At 31.6% G+C, this 14,287-nt stretch overlaps 3 protein-coding genes across 6 annotated transcripts; 2 read left to right on the plus strand and 1 right to left on the minus strand.

The window, feature by feature from the left end:
• Positions 1 to 428: 428 nt before the first annotated feature.
• BIM2 (BES1-interacting Myc-like protein 2) lies at positions 429 to 5,457 on the minus strand. Of its 4 annotated transcripts, none has more exons than XM_020681858.2 (8): positions 5,282 to 5,457; positions 5,011 to 5,150; positions 4,614 to 4,717; positions 3,483 to 3,552; positions 3,283 to 3,378; positions 1,434 to 1,849; positions 910 to 1,039; positions 429 to 821 (listed from the first exon to the last, which is right to left on the minus strand). In XM_020681858.2, the coding sequence occupies exons 2-8, from the start codon at positions 5,104 to 5,106 to the stop codon at positions 729 to 731; spliced, it is 1,005 nt and encodes a 334-aa protein (XP_020537517.1). In that variant the 5' UTR covers positions 5,107 to 5,150; positions 5,282 to 5,457; the 3' UTR covers positions 429 to 728. The 4 variants fall into 4 exon arrangements, with proteins under 4 accessions (XP_020537517.1, XP_020537518.1, XP_012080473.1 ...); XM_020681859.3 differs by having other exon boundaries at positions 5,011 to 5,154; XM_012225083.3 differs by having other exon boundaries at positions 4,614 to 4,698; positions 5,282 to 5,455.
• A 1,839-nt stretch (positions 5,458 to 7,296) lies between these two features.
• LOC110010198 (hypothetical protein) lies at positions 7,297 to 8,489 on the plus strand. The gene is made up of 3 exons (XM_020681963.3): positions 7,297 to 7,429; positions 7,554 to 7,850; positions 8,280 to 8,489. The coding sequence occupies exons 2-3, from the start codon at positions 7,569 to 7,571 to the stop codon at positions 8,367 to 8,369; spliced, it is 372 nt and encodes a 123-aa protein (XP_020537622.1). The 5' UTR covers positions 7,297 to 7,429; positions 7,554 to 7,568; the 3' UTR covers positions 8,370 to 8,489.
• A 1,116-nt stretch (positions 8,490 to 9,605) lies between these two features.
• On the plus strand, positions 9,606 to 12,607 carry LOC105640689 (UMP-CMP kinase 3). The gene is made up of 8 exons (XM_012225084.4): positions 9,606 to 9,890; positions 9,996 to 10,041; positions 10,272 to 10,320; positions 11,132 to 11,249; positions 11,442 to 11,598; positions 11,732 to 11,812; positions 11,889 to 11,996; positions 12,195 to 12,607. The coding sequence occupies exons 1-8, from the start codon at positions 9,796 to 9,798 to the stop codon at positions 12,291 to 12,293; spliced, it is 753 nt and encodes a 250-aa protein (XP_012080474.1). The 5' UTR covers positions 9,606 to 9,795; the 3' UTR covers positions 12,294 to 12,607.
• The last annotated feature ends 1,680 nt before the right edge of the window (positions 12,608 to 14,287 follow it).

The raw sequence follows: 14,287 nt of genomic DNA on the forward strand, positions 1-14,287 counted from the left end.
GACATGGCCAAGAAGATTAAGGAAACTTTACTGCCACAAGTAGAGCTTATGCCATTCCAAAACCATTCAAATCAGATGGCAGCATTGGTTTATTTTGTAGCAGTAGAAAGTGACACTTTTTATACCAACTTATGACCTAAGGAAGAAAATTATTTCTATGTCTACACAAATCCACAGGAATGTTTGCCACCTTTTGATGAATCATGAACATTTTTTGCGTACAGCACAAAGTAACCTGCAAATTTGGGATATTCCCCACAAATGCATGTGATAAGCATACATATTTTATTTGTTTATTGTTTCAAAAATGGAGAAGTTTATTGTTTGTTGATCAGACCAATATGGCGGAATTTTATAGAGAAAAATCCACATGCTATGTTAGATATTTCTATGATACATAGATAAACGCAATCAATATGCTACAAGGATAACCCCCCAAAATTCTCCATCCATTTATATATATATATATTAGATCAATATGTATAATACAAGGATGATACAGGCAATGGCATTTCCCCATCAGAGATCTGGAGGAAACCCCATAGAGAACACAACGTCTACGGCAAAAGCTCTAAACTTGAATCTCAAGGAATACTGTTAAGAGTTCAAGAAACCAAAACATAGATAGCATTTACACCAAAGTAAAGAAGAAAAAAGAAAAGGAAATAGCAGATGAAAGAAGAGAGAGAAACAGATTAAATAGGAAGACACAAAAATCCATACTACTATCATGTCTTCAGCCGCTTTTGAGCCTGATCAAAGTGCTCTCCACTGCTCATATCCCTAAGACGCATTGCTGCTTGATTGCTAGATCGGGGGTCCTGGAAAGCAAAAGTGAAATGTTCAACTTTATAATAGCTTTCTAATGACAACCTTTTTGGTTTACCATCTTATTTACCAGCTTTATACCTTAGCAGTTGATGTTCCAGATGTCAGCCCTCTATTTGCCCTCTTTCCAAGATCAATCTGTACGGAGATATTGGCTTGTGATAAATCAACACCAGCGCTGTGCAATGCTTGTGTAAGACTGTTGAACAACCTGCTTTTTACAAAATGTCATATTTGTTAGCATATAATTTAGCAGTCAAACATGAATGAAGGCTTCCAAAATAATTCGATCAATCAAGGCAAGGTTATGAGCTGACTTGTATTGCATAGTGTAATACAGCACAGATGCATGAACCCTTCAATAATTACAAACAGATGTCCTAAAACAGCATATAATTTCTAATTCTCAGTTTCATATGGCTTAAATACCAGTCTTAGGAAGTGAAAAATAAAACAGTTTATTGTGACCATAAAGTTCCTTTACACTAAAGACACTGCAGATAAGAATGAAGGTAAAGATACTTGATAGTGGAAATCCATCATAAAACAGAATTTATGGTCTGAACATTGCCTAATGACACGTAAAAGAAAAAGATTGCACCCACCCTTGAGAGTACACGCTTGAAATGCTGATAGTCCCCCCTTCAATCGGCACCTTCTCCTGCTGGTTAGGTGCATCACCAGACACAGGAAAGTCAGCCAAATGAACACCAGAGACTGATTGCTGAAGAGGATTTGCAACAACACCATCACTTTGAACAGGAGTAGGCATGGTCGTCTGCAAGGACATGGGCAGAGGCATAACCTTGTTTGCTAATTCAGGTTGCCGTTCCATTCCTTTGGAAGCAATATCCCTGCTAGTGTCTGGTTCTACTAGATTCTGTGTACTTGTAAGCATGCTAGGGCTGATGGCAATGTTATTTTCATCAAATTTTCCTGGAAATGTTAACCCTGGACCAGAACCATTTTTTACTGTTTGTGGGTGACCCATGAAACTTTGAACACGCCAGTGACTATTTCTCTGTTTGAAAAGGGAAACTAGTGAGTTAATTATGAAGTTTCTAAATAGAATTCAAGTACTTTGATCAAATACATTTCCAACTTCTCTTCACCACCACCAGCTTCAATTAAAAGGAATTAAGGAAATTCCCCACAAGTACAGAGAAAAACCAATGAACACAAAAACTAAAATGTAATCACTTTAAAGAAGATCCAAAGCAAGAGCCTACGGATGGCCTGAATACAGTGAAGCAAAAGCAAAGCCCATCACAAGCAATTGTGGTTAACTCAATCTGACATATCTGGAGATAAATGTCAGTAGGAGTCATGGGAATCATGGGTTGAACTGCTATGTCCTTCCCCAAAAGAAATAGGAGTGCAAGACATCAAAATGATAAGTTGAAATCTTGACACTAAATCCAAACTCCAAATTGCCAAGTTCCTTCAACATGGTTCTCTGAAGTGCCCAAGCATACTATACTTGTTCATCTATAATGTGATGCAGGAGCAATCCTAGTCCTAATTGGATTCCTAGCACAACTAGGATTTTATTTAATTTACTGTTTTATTTCAGATTTGCATTAGTTTTCCGTTTCCTTATTTGATTAGGATCTACTATTTTATCATTGAATAGGAGTAGATTTTTAATTCTTTCTTTAATTAGGATTCCTAGTCTAGTTAGGATTTATCACTATAAATAGACAGCACTAGTAATATTGTAACTCATCTTATTTTTCCTCATAATTTTAATTCAAAGGTTATAAACCTAATTACTGATTACTGTTCCACCTGTAATCAACCCTATTTTAGCCTACTCGTTGAAAACTGACAGCCCTACGTCTTCCCTTGCGTCATAATGGCTCTTGGGGTAATGTCAGTAGGCTTAACAAACACATACCATGTTAAAGGGGTTACCAACGGCATCAAACTTGCCCTTTCCAATTTCTTACAACAATTGCTATTCCAGTAAATTCATCAGAAGAATTTGCTCAACTGTTTGTGAGCCATAGTTTGCTGATGCACATATTCATAGGGCAAACCAAATACACAACAGAACACATAATTTTCCAATTGCTTGAATGTATTAATTGGCTTGTTTCAGTGGATTATGAAGGTTTCTATTATAATGCTTAATTGTCATCTAGATTATTTATTCCTTGAATTAGGACTTTAAAACTTCAAAGAACATAAAACCCATTCAGAAAAATCAAACTGCACTCGTTTATACTAAATCAAGCATCATAGTAACCAACATGTTCAGCATGTGAAAACCCTTCATAATTCCATCAACATTTGATAATTTCTTTCAATTCATAAACCAATTCTACCTCCAGGATGAAGCAGAATGTATAGAAGTGTAAACCCACGCATACAAATGAAACTTAATCCACACAAAATCAATTGGATGAGATTCATGAGGAGGCAACATCAATGATCAAGCATTAAAAAATTTACCCATGGCATTAACTTAGTCGGCTCAGAAGTCCAACCCTGGTACGAACCCTCATATTTTTGCACCTTTTCCTGTAAGTACTGCACATATTCAATCACCTACAGATGCAACAATAATATTTAGTCAACAAACTAAAACCACACAGTATAAAAACTGAATTTACATTTGGATGCTACAGCTGATTCCCACATTTATAACATACCTCCAATAGAAATGATGCTGTATCTCTCTTTTGATCACTATGAGGTATAAGATCTCTCAATATCTGAAATCTGAAAGAAATATATTATAATACATAAAGCTATACGATTTTATTATTCACAAAATTTACAAACAGTGGCTGATATTTCAACAGTTTCTAAATCTATCCTTGATCTCTTAAACTTAAAATGTGATAGAAATTGACTTGTAACTGTTGGTATATCCGTGCCCATGATAACGTACACGATTTAAATGTGAAAAGAAAAGGCACATAAGCACAGAGATTTCAACTTTAAAAAGTGTGAATGCAGAATTTTAAGCAATATTATAATTTCTCTTATGCAGGTGCACAGAAGTGTGTCCATATATACTGACCTACAGTAGAGACAGATGCTGATCAAATTATATAACAAAAGTAAATTAATGACTCATAAGAATTTGTCCAACATATGATGAGCATTGGAATTATAATGAACCTATTATTAGCTAATCAAGAACATTTTTTGTGTAAATATTGTGTTGCAGCAAAATTATGTTGAAAAACCATCAATAATGGGAAAAGAGAAAGATGCGAAAAATATCAAGATTAGGAAAAGAGAATAATTTTAGATGTCCATGCATTTTTTTTTCAATCCCAGAAAACCAGGCCCACTTATACTTGAAAATAAAAATGAAAGTGTTATGGGTCAATACAATTGAAGTTACTCAACTCAATTCCACTAATTCTTAATCCCAAATATTTGGGATGGTCTATGTATATTGGAAGTATAGTGCATCCATCTGAAACATGCAACCCATAACAGCACAACCAGGGAACACAATGCATTGACATAATGCCCCAAAATCCACAAATGATTAAACTATAATTAAGCAAAAGTGACAGTAATAGTTACTTATTTTCTGGCAGTAGTTTCTGGCTTCCTAACTGTCTAGTCTACGCCCTCTAACAAAGTCAAATTATATTGCAATGAGACCCATAAACTCAAACTGCAGCTGCAGTAACGATAGACACAGAATAATTCTTTACCGAAAGACATTGAAAATAAATGGCACAAACAGTAAAATGCTAAAATCTACATATTAATTTATTATAGCACCAAAATGACTGCCAACTTTGAAGATAGTAACAAACCTCTCATTGATCTTGCTCCTCCTCCGCTGCTCAGTAACTGAATGTTTTGATCTCATTGCATTAGCCTTATCACTATTCTTCCCATCTGGTCTCCAGATACAAATCTCACATCAAGAAAAATTCAATTAAACAGATAAAATTTTAAAAGAGAGAGAGAGAGAGAGAGAAAAGAATCAATACCCACCTGAAAAAAAAGACACTATTTCAACACTCCAAAACATAAAAGTTCCAAAATTTACCACATGCCAACAATTAAACAGCGAAAAGGTAATACCTCTACACTTTCAAGAAATGAGAAACTTAAAACCATGTTCAAAATTAGTAAAAGAAAACAAATTTCTATCAACCTTAAAGAAAATGAATCCAACAGAGCTGGATCTAATATAAATAAGCATACCTTTGTTACTGTTAGTATTATTGTTGTTGTTGTTATTAGCAAGAGTCGAAGAAGGTCCATCTTTTCTGGAACCAAATTCCTCCTCCTCATACTCATCTTCGTCCTGATTTTGATTTCCTTTTCCTCTCATTACTATGGTTCTATCTTGAAAGGAAAAAAAGTATCCCAAATTCAAATTCGCACAAGAAAATAAACTTTGCTTAATAACAGATTGACTAGAAAAAAAAAAAAAAAAAAAAAAAAGGAAAATAGTAGAGACAGAGAAAGACACCTTGAGTAATTCAGATTCTTGGAAGTTGGGTAGTGGCGGCGGAGGTCTCTTTCTCGTCTTTTGGTTTCTTGTTTTTCCGGTGAGCAACGCCGTGATTGGGCTGATACTCCGGCTGCTTCAATGGCTTTGTTTGTTCGTGAGTGAGGAACCAAGGCAGCTTTCTTTTTCCATTTTTTTTTTTTTTAGGAATTGGAGTAGAGGATCACATGTGGCTAAGCTCATGCTTTTTCCGTGAGCTTGACCCTTTTTTTACAATTTTTTTTCGAATTTTACTTTTTTTTATATAATAGCCTGTTTCTTTTTAATATCGAACAAAGAGAATATAAAAATTATTATATTTTTTTTATTTGAGATAAGACCCAAATTTTCAAATTAATTAATAATACTAATTAAAATAATTAATGTTACCTTTATTGAAATGCAAATTATTATTCACTCTATACCGTACATTAGTTAAGTTTATTGTCGAATAATATCGTGTCCTATAAAAACAAGATAACACTACTCTAAACACATTAAATTTTATAATTAAGAGTACTCAAACATTTTTTATTAACTTATAAAGTTAATAAAATTTTTTATGATCCACAAGATTTAAATATGACCTCACACTCTTTATATTTTTTATTAAAAAAATGAAAAGCCTATATTTTTATTTTACAAAAATACTATCTTAAAATAACTTTATAAATGTTATTTTGAGTTTTTTTTTTTTTACCTCCATGTATTTGTTTATGAATGAATTTTTAAAAGTAAAAATTATTTTAAATGCAAATCCTTTTATGGTGACATTGGAGAACTAATTGGATTATTTCTTGCTTTTAAAGCTATTTTCATTTCATTTGAGTTTTGCTTTTCAGAAAAAGTTAGATATAATCATTTCATAATTATGACATTTTACAATTTTTAAATAGAACTTTATCTTTAATAATTTGTACAAAATTTATTAATATATTGCATATAATATATTAATATATGTAAGAAAATAACATAATGAATATTTGGCGGTTTATAAGAAAATCTTAAAATGGGTAGGGAGTGGGGCCGTGGCGTTCACGTGACGCGTAGGAAACCAACTTGTAAGAACTGTGAGCCTGTGAAAGGCAGGTGACACTCTCACGTTCTTCACGTGCCCTTTGCTCCACTCATGGCCCAGTCCGTATATTTGGGCCCAGTCCAATTCTATCATTTTTTTTTTATTTGTTTCAAATTATAATCGTATTTTTCTTCTTTTTTTTTTTTTAAATAATATTCAACTTTCTCTTCCTCTCCCATTTAATATATATTTTTAGTATCACAATTTAAAAAAAAAAATTTGAAAGAAACAACTGAAACGTGGATCTTTAATATTCTTAGATTATAAAAAAAAATTATGCAAAAATTCATAATATTACTTACAATTTTATGTTTGAAAGTCAAACTAAAATTATTTTTATAAAGCGGAAGAAATATATTAAATTAAAATCAGAAAAACTCAAATCGATTAAAATTATATATGTTTCTTTCTGCAGTATTACAATAAAGATTCCAAAATATAAATTTATAATAAAAATATACATAATTACCTTTATTTCAAGCGTGTGAAAGTTTTAATTTTTTTTTTTTTATCGGCAAAATGATATTGCTGACTACGGAGTTCGAACCATACGTTTATGTGCAGAAGATCTTAAGTCTTCCCCCTTGACCTCTCGGGCAAACCAGCTTCTTTACTTTTATTAATGCACGTTTTTAAATATTTTTAATATAAGATAAAAGTTTTTAAAAATAATTAATGTTTTCTTAATTTTATAAAGCGACAGATAAATTGAAAAATAAAAAAATAAAAAAGAGTGAAAATTTTAACGTAACAAGGGAGTATATGGATTAAAAAGTAGATAAGGTCTAATATTCCAATCCAAAGGGTGGCATGGCATGGGATTTTGGACGATAATGATGAAGAATGCCAAGTGTTTAACATACTCAGAAGCAACAAAACCTCGTATTTATCAGTACACTCAACAGTCAGACATTTCATGCATGCTTACCTCCATCTCTCCGAGCATTCCAACATTGTGCGCTTCCCAAGTTTTGTTACTCCAGAAATAATTAAATTGGCTGAAAATCCTTCTACAATATGCCTCTTGCTCTTCTTCTACAACAACTATTTAGGTTTTGCACAGTTGTTATTTTTTTAACTTCTGTCCCTTTGATTTCTTTCACCTTCGTTTCTTTTCTTTTTGTTATAATCTTACCCTTTTTTTGTTTTTTTATATTGGTCTGGTTCATCTCTAAGATTTTTTCTCTTCAAATGGAGTTTATGGCATTTCTTGGCAAGATTGCGATTGAGAAAAGCTCAAAAGGTAGTAATAATGGAAGGATTGATGAGGGGATGAAGAATGAAAAGCAGCAGTTTGTTGATCTGGATACATGGCAGATTGTTGATTTGGATTCATGGGAGCTTCCATCTTTAAACAATGAAGAAGAAGAAGGAAAAATTAAGGCTGGAATAGAAAGTTTTGTAAGCCGCTATGAAGAGGCCTCAAGGCAATATTTGGTTCCAAAATCCATTTTAAGGGAAGAAAGCAAGCCGGTATTTAAACTTTAATGATTTTAAAAAAGTTCATACAATGATTGAGTCTCACAATGATCAATTCATTTCACTCCTTTTTCTAATTAATCTAGTTTTATTCTAAAAAAAACAGTGTAATTTTCATTATTATCATTATCATTTTCATTTTTGTGGGTTTATAAACATAAATTTTGCACTGCAGCACATTCCCAATTTTAGGTTTTAAACCCTTAGATATTATAGCTGGCGATTTTAGGTTTTAAACTCTTAAATATTATAGGTAAAATTGATATGGAAATATATATATAGTTCATTACTACTGTCTAGTAATTTCATTTTTAGATGTAACATAAGTACACGAAATATCATTACCAAATGGTATATATAAACATTACTGTTGGGATTTAATTATTTAATTAATTAGTTAATTATTTGTGGTTGTCTCTGCAGTTTCATGAAGTTTTGGCCTATTGGAGAAGTAAAGAGAAAGGGGAGATAGAAGAGAAAGAAGAAGCTTTCGAGATGCATATAGACTTGTAATTTGGAAGAAGTAATTAAGGAACAATGCTAAATTTCTCCTTCTATTTGTTATGGATGTCCAATTAAATCATGACCAAATTAGGAAATGCTAATTTTAATTTGATTAATGCTTTTTTATTACACATTGTCAAATGGAAATTTGAAAAATAAAATGTGATATAATTGGTTTCATTGAAAAATCACATATTATGCAGTCGGAATTTTGTTACAATAATAAAAAATGAAAAATCACTCAAGAAAATTTTCAGTTTTTGCTCTCTTTTCTTTTGTTTAATTTATAGAAATGTCTTAGATGAAGTCCTTCCAATATATTAACAACTCTAAGAATTTGATGGAGCGGGATTTTTGCACCTTATTTGCCCTGCGATATTAAATTTTTATTCGTCTCATAATCCACTTTGGAAGATTATATATGTGCTTCCTCACTATTTCTCCAGCATCAAGACATGACAAGTCACCGATTAGATTCAGATCGCGTTTTATTGAAAAAAATAAAGAAAAATAGCACATATAGGCTTAGTTTAAGAAAAAAAAATTAAATAAAGGGTTATATGCCAGATCGAGTTTCATTTTTAAGACCCATATTCGCCTCATATTTAAATGAATCGGGTATTACCTATTCTATTCCAATCGAAGCATGGAATGTGGCTGTCAAAAATGTCATCTTTAGTTAACATTTTAATTTGGAAAAAAAAATTCATTTTGACTCCTAAATAATTTAGAAAATGCCCAAAATAAGCTTTTTAAATAAATTCTACACCTTAAGGTTTTGTTTGATAACAGCCTTTTAAGTAAGTTTTAGCGTTGGTCAAAATGCTAAAATTATTTGATAATATAGTATTTAGATTAGTTTTTAGAAATCAGGGTAACGTTTTGTGAAAAATTAATTCATGTAACGTTTAGAGTTTCATACAAAAAAAACAACTCAAATAATTAACAACTAAATCCTACTAAAACAGTTAATAGCTTCTAAAACAATTAATTTTACCCAACATGATTCTTAATTTTTGCCGGGCAATGAAAATGGGATGTGGTCAATATATATTTTTTAAAATTGTTGTGCCTATTTTATACTCTTGTAATAATGAATTAATGAAGTAGAAGTAAATATACTCCTTGAAATATAATGGCAAAATAAGCCTTCTTCTTTCTAATTTTTTCCTTAATAATTACTCAAGAAAAGAATCTCCTAAATTCTAATCCTATTTCCTAGATTTTATCGTAATTTGCTTTGTGGTCTTAGAGAATACGCTTTTATTAGTTCGTAGTATACACTGCCACTTCTATAGAAAGGACGGCTCCTTCACTTATCTCTAGTAGAAGACGAAGAATTCCCATCTTCTTCTGCCAATCTTACGTCGTCGACGACGAGAACCATCAGTTGTAGAAACAACTGGGATGTGAATGTTGGCTAAGACGAAAGCTGATGCAAACGCAGAAACTGGCCGTTCGATTGTTGTTTGAAAGAGCGGCTCTGCCTCTGCTGCGATTTGAAACGAATGCTTCGTTATTTTTTGCCAAGTAAGTACACTTGTATATTGAAATTGAAACAACTTATTTTCTTAATTTGATTATCTTATTTATAATTTTTGTTGAATTTATTATATTTGGTCGCTGAAATTTCAGGAATCTATCAAATCTAATGGCATCTACTGAACCCGTCACTCAAAAGGTAACATCTTTAGATCTTTTTGTTCTAATAAATTTCCGTGTTGCATAAATATATCAGTTAAGCTGATAAAAAATACGAAAATTTCTCTTTCTTTTTATCTTTACATGTTTTCAAATGAAGATTTGTTCTATTATTTTCTTGATACAGTAACTTGGTTCATTTAATTATCTGAGGTATTCCACTTTTCCATTTAATTTCCCAGTCATGATATGTTTAGTTTTGATTGCTAGGACGCAAAAGAAAATACTTCACATGAAGAAACAGTGATCTTTGTTTTAGGTGAGCTGAGCACATTCTCATATCTACTGTTGCTTGTGTATATAGCTGCCGTAAAGGCTAATGCTTTTTCCGTTGTTCAAGTATTTTGCTGTATATTCTGCTCAAGGTAGTATATCATTCGATCTTATAGGTTGTAGCTCCAGTTTTTTTGTTTTCTTGGATATGAGCTATGTGCTTAACCTGCAGTTAGAGGAAAAATTAAGAGAATTAAGTTTTTCCTTAGTCAATAAATATACTTAATGTTTTGTGTTTTGCATACTAAATGCTTTTAGTACAGTAATTTTATGATTTTAAGATGTAAATGCATGCGTTGAATTGCATTGGCATTACTTTCTTTATGATATGACTTGTAATTTTATAAATACCTTATCATAATGTTAATGAAACAGGCAAAGAGTTGGGTTCAAAGTTCTATTCTAAAAGATTTCTTCCTTCCTTGTTCTCTGTTTCCTTGGCTTTTTATCTGTTTAACTTGGGTATCAAAGCAATCTATATGTTATGGTATTTCTTCTTTCTAACAAATAAGAATATAATAAAAAAAAAAACAATATATGATATGAAGAATCAAAATGAGACTAAGGAAACTGGCGTGCTTTAATACAGAACTCTGTTCTTATATCTGATGGATTTGCTTATTCACTATTGTCCCTTTTATTGTGTGGGGCTGTGTTTTTGCACAAGCACAAATGTGGAATTAATGTGTAGCAGATTATTGCTTCTATAGCACATGATTTCACGATACTTTCTTTTATGAATCATTTTGTCACTGCCACTTGTTTTAATTCCACATTCCTGATTGTTACTGTGACAGGTGGTCCGGGAAGTGGAAAGGGTACCCAATGTCCCAAAATTGTTGAACACTTTGGGTTTACACATCTTTGCGCTGGAGAACTTCTGCAAGCAGAAGTTGAGTCTGGATCTGAAAATGGGTAGGTATTTTAAACTTTTTTTAACTTTATCACATTTGTTTTCAAGTAGCTAGCCCTGTACTTTACTGTCATCATTATTGTTTTTAATGTTCGTGTTATAATTACTTTGTTGGGCATAAAATATTGGTACTTTATATTTTACCGTATTGACAGTCTTAAAAAGTTTTACTTTTATTACCCTTATTGCCGCAGAGAAATGATCCAGAATTTCAAGAAAGAAGGAAAAATTGTTCCTTCTGAGGTAACTGTGAAGCTTCTGCAACAGGCAATGCAGCAAAGTGGAAAGAAGAAATTTCTCATTGATGGATTTCCGCGTAATGAAGAAAATCGAACTGCATTTGAGAATATAGTAATGCTTAAAATTTGACCATGTCAATTAGCACTTGTTTATTTTATTGGCCCTTCACAATTTTGATATTTTTAATGACTTTACTTGCGTTCTAACACATACCCTTGTATTTCTAACACATCCCCTCTTGCAGATTAAAATTGAACCAGACTTGGTGCTATTTTTTGACTGCCCTGAAGAGGTGTTGACAAAACGACTTCTAAGCAGGAATCAGGTTGGCTTGTAAACCTTCTTGTTACATGATTTTTTGCTTTTAATATATCTCTTTATGATTTTCTTTGTTTCTGTAGGGAAGAGTTGATGATAACATTGATACCATACAAAAGCGACTTAAAGTTTATTTTCAATCAACATTACCTGTAATCAACTACTACAGCTCAAAGGGTAAAGTTCAAAAGGTAAACCTAGGAGTCAGAGTCACTGATCAATCTTCTGGATTCAAAAGTAATTAGATTTACCAATGCAAACCATGATTATAATGAACAATATCATCCACATCAGTTGAGTCTCTTAGTGCATTAAAGAGTTAATTTGCAAGTCCATCCATCTTTTGTTTTCTTTCTAAAATTATTTTCTTTTGGTTTTTGTTGCCTTAGATTGATGCTCAAAAATGCATTGATGAAGTATTCGAGGATGTCAAAAGTGTCTTCTCCAAGCTTAAACCAGAAAGTGCAGCGGACTCTTTGAAAGAATGAGAATCTATAATTTGAAGTACAAAAAACTTGATTTGAAGGATTTTCATTAACTAGTGCCTGTTGAGGTTCTCTGTAGGTTAACAGTATTATTGTCTAAGTACCAGCAGTTATTGTAGGTTCTTTTGCTATTTACATATTTACCTTCCTCAACAGAGTCACAGAAGCAGCATGAAGCCCAGGATCTTTATGATTGACATAGGCTAACTGCAAAGGAAGATGCTTTATTGTACTTTATCAATGATCTTTTAATCCGGGTTTGGACAAGTGAAATTTGCATATGCTAATACAAGCTCTTTCATTTTGACAGCTAAAAAGAGTGCACCAGTTGGATCATATATAGTAAAAGCCGTTTTTTTTTAAATATAGAACATAATTGTTCTCTGATAATTGACCCACACTAGACAAACTTTAGTTTTTTGGCACAATTTGCACATTTGAGATAAATCTCATTCCTATTGGGGTTTCAACATCAACAACCACAGCTTTGTTAGACCCAGAAGAAACCCCAAATGTTGCTGCTGCTTGAGCAGTAATACACGAACCGATGAATGTATGCGCGCGCTGTATAATTGATGAAGATCATAATAACTATATGTTCATATGGTTAAGAAAATACTTTCACATATATGTTTTTAATTTTCTTTTTCAATACCATCGAGCGATATAATTTAATTACACAAAATTCATTTTGTACTGATGAGGAAGAATTTTGTACTAGTAAATGAGAATAGAAGTAATATAGTGGTAATATAAATTATGTCAACTCTCCTCCTGTGCTTTCGAGATGGGTTCCTCTCTTCGCAGGTGAAACTTAAAAGTGATTGTGAATGGTGCTTGGAGGTAGCGAAGTAGCGTTGGTAGCGTTGAAATTATCGTTACAGATGATCATGGATGCCTGCAATGAGACGGTTATTACTTCTTTCGTTCTACTTTAATAACAATAAATAAATATTTAATTTTGTTCCTTTTGAGTTTTCATTTAGGATTTTGAAAGCATATTAATTTTTTTTTTTTAATTTTGTCCATTATTTATTAGGTGTTTTGTAGTATAATTAGATGGAGAGTTTTTAATTTTAAGATGGGTTATTTAGACATTACACCATGTATTTTTAGAAAATCAATATGTTTTAATTATTTTCTAAATTATGTTACTATTAAAGTGGAAGGGAAAAAGTGACGTTTTTTTCTTAACTTGTCTATCTTCTCTTGATTTCAATTTTCACGTCTTTTTTTTTTTTAAATTACAATTACAAAGAAGTCCTACCTAACCATCACATTACTTTCATTGGACATTGTAAATGGAAACATCATGAATGGTATGCAATCTTGGAAGCATGTTGGACAGTTGAAGATTGGACAAATAAATTACTTGATGATATAAATTAATTATTTATTAGTTTATATTTAAAGGTTTGAGTAAACAAACTTTTTCTACATATATTTGAATATGAGGTCAAATTGGCAATTTCTAATCAAGTCAGGACATTTGGACGAGTTGTTTTTTATAATCAACTTAAATATTTTAAATAATACCAATTTAATTGGTCACCTATAAAGTTAATTAGAATTAATGACGGAAATGTTTGGCCTGTGATGATGTTTAGAACAACCACTGTTATTAATACAGAAGCCTGATTCTCATATAGAATGAATGAAAACTGAAAAGGAAAATAAATAAATTTCTTTTTTTCACTTGTTTGGGAAGAAAGAAAATTTGGTAGGAAAATAAAATCTTGTATTCTACATACCATTTTCTCTCAAATTTTTATTTTTAAAATATCGGTTATTACTATTTTTTTTCCCCAATTTGACTTTTGTTTGATTTCAAGTATGTAATTAATTTTCCAATTTTCGACAACGCTTTATTGCTGAATTAAAATTTATTAATATAAAGCTCAAAAGAAAATAAAGAAAGTTATAATCTTTTTGTGCAGCGAGAGCATTCTAATTCTAAATCTTTCTCAATTAGATTTTCTTTATCCACAATACCTTAT

The sequence above is a fragment of the Jatropha curcas genome, chromosome 10 (genome assembly GCF_041381405.1).
Source record: "Jatropha curcas cultivar XTBG-Jc1 chromosome 10, XTBG_Jcur_1.0, whole genome shotgun sequence".
NCBI classification, from domain to species: Eukaryota; Viridiplantae; Streptophyta; class Magnoliopsida; order Malpighiales; family Euphorbiaceae; genus Jatropha; species Jatropha curcas.

What these genes read in the sequence shown, in the direction of transcription:
- BIM2 (XM_012225083.3), bottom strand. Translation starts at nt 5,140, where the DNA reads ATGAGAGGAAAAGGAAATCAAAATCAGGACGAAGATGAGTATGAGGAG. An exon ending in TAATACTAACAGTAACAAAG is followed by an intron (nt 4,699 to 5,010) that starts GTATGCTTATTT and finishes TCTGGAGACCAG; the next exon opens with ATGGGAAGAATAGTGATAAG. An exon ending in TCAAGCGTGTACTCTCAAGG is followed by an intron (nt 1,040 to 1,433) that starts GTGGGTGCAATC and finishes TGTAAAAAGCAG; the next exon opens with GTTGTTCAACAGTCTTACAC.
- LOC110010198 (XM_020681963.3), top strand. Translation starts at nt 7,569, where the DNA reads ATGGAGTTTATGGCATTTCTTGGCAAGATTGCGATTGAGAAAAGCTCA. An exon ending in TAAGGGAAGAAAGCAAGCCG is followed by an intron (nt 7,851 to 8,279) that starts GTATTTAAACTT and finishes TTGTCTCTGCAG; the next exon opens with TTTCATGAAGTTTTGGCCTA.
- LOC105640689 (XM_012225084.4), top strand. Translation starts at nt 9,796, where the DNA reads ATGCAAACGCAGAAACTGGCCGTTCGATTGTTGTTTGAAAGAGCGGCT. An exon ending in CTGAACCCGTCACTCAAAAG is followed by an intron (nt 10,042 to 10,271) that starts GTAACATCTTTA and finishes TTTGATTGCTAG; the next exon opens with GACGCAAAAGAAAATACTTC. An exon ending in GAGTCTGGATCTGAAAATGG is followed by an intron (nt 11,250 to 11,441) that starts GTAGGTATTTTA and finishes TTATTGCCGCAG; the next exon opens with AGAAATGATCCAGAATTTCA.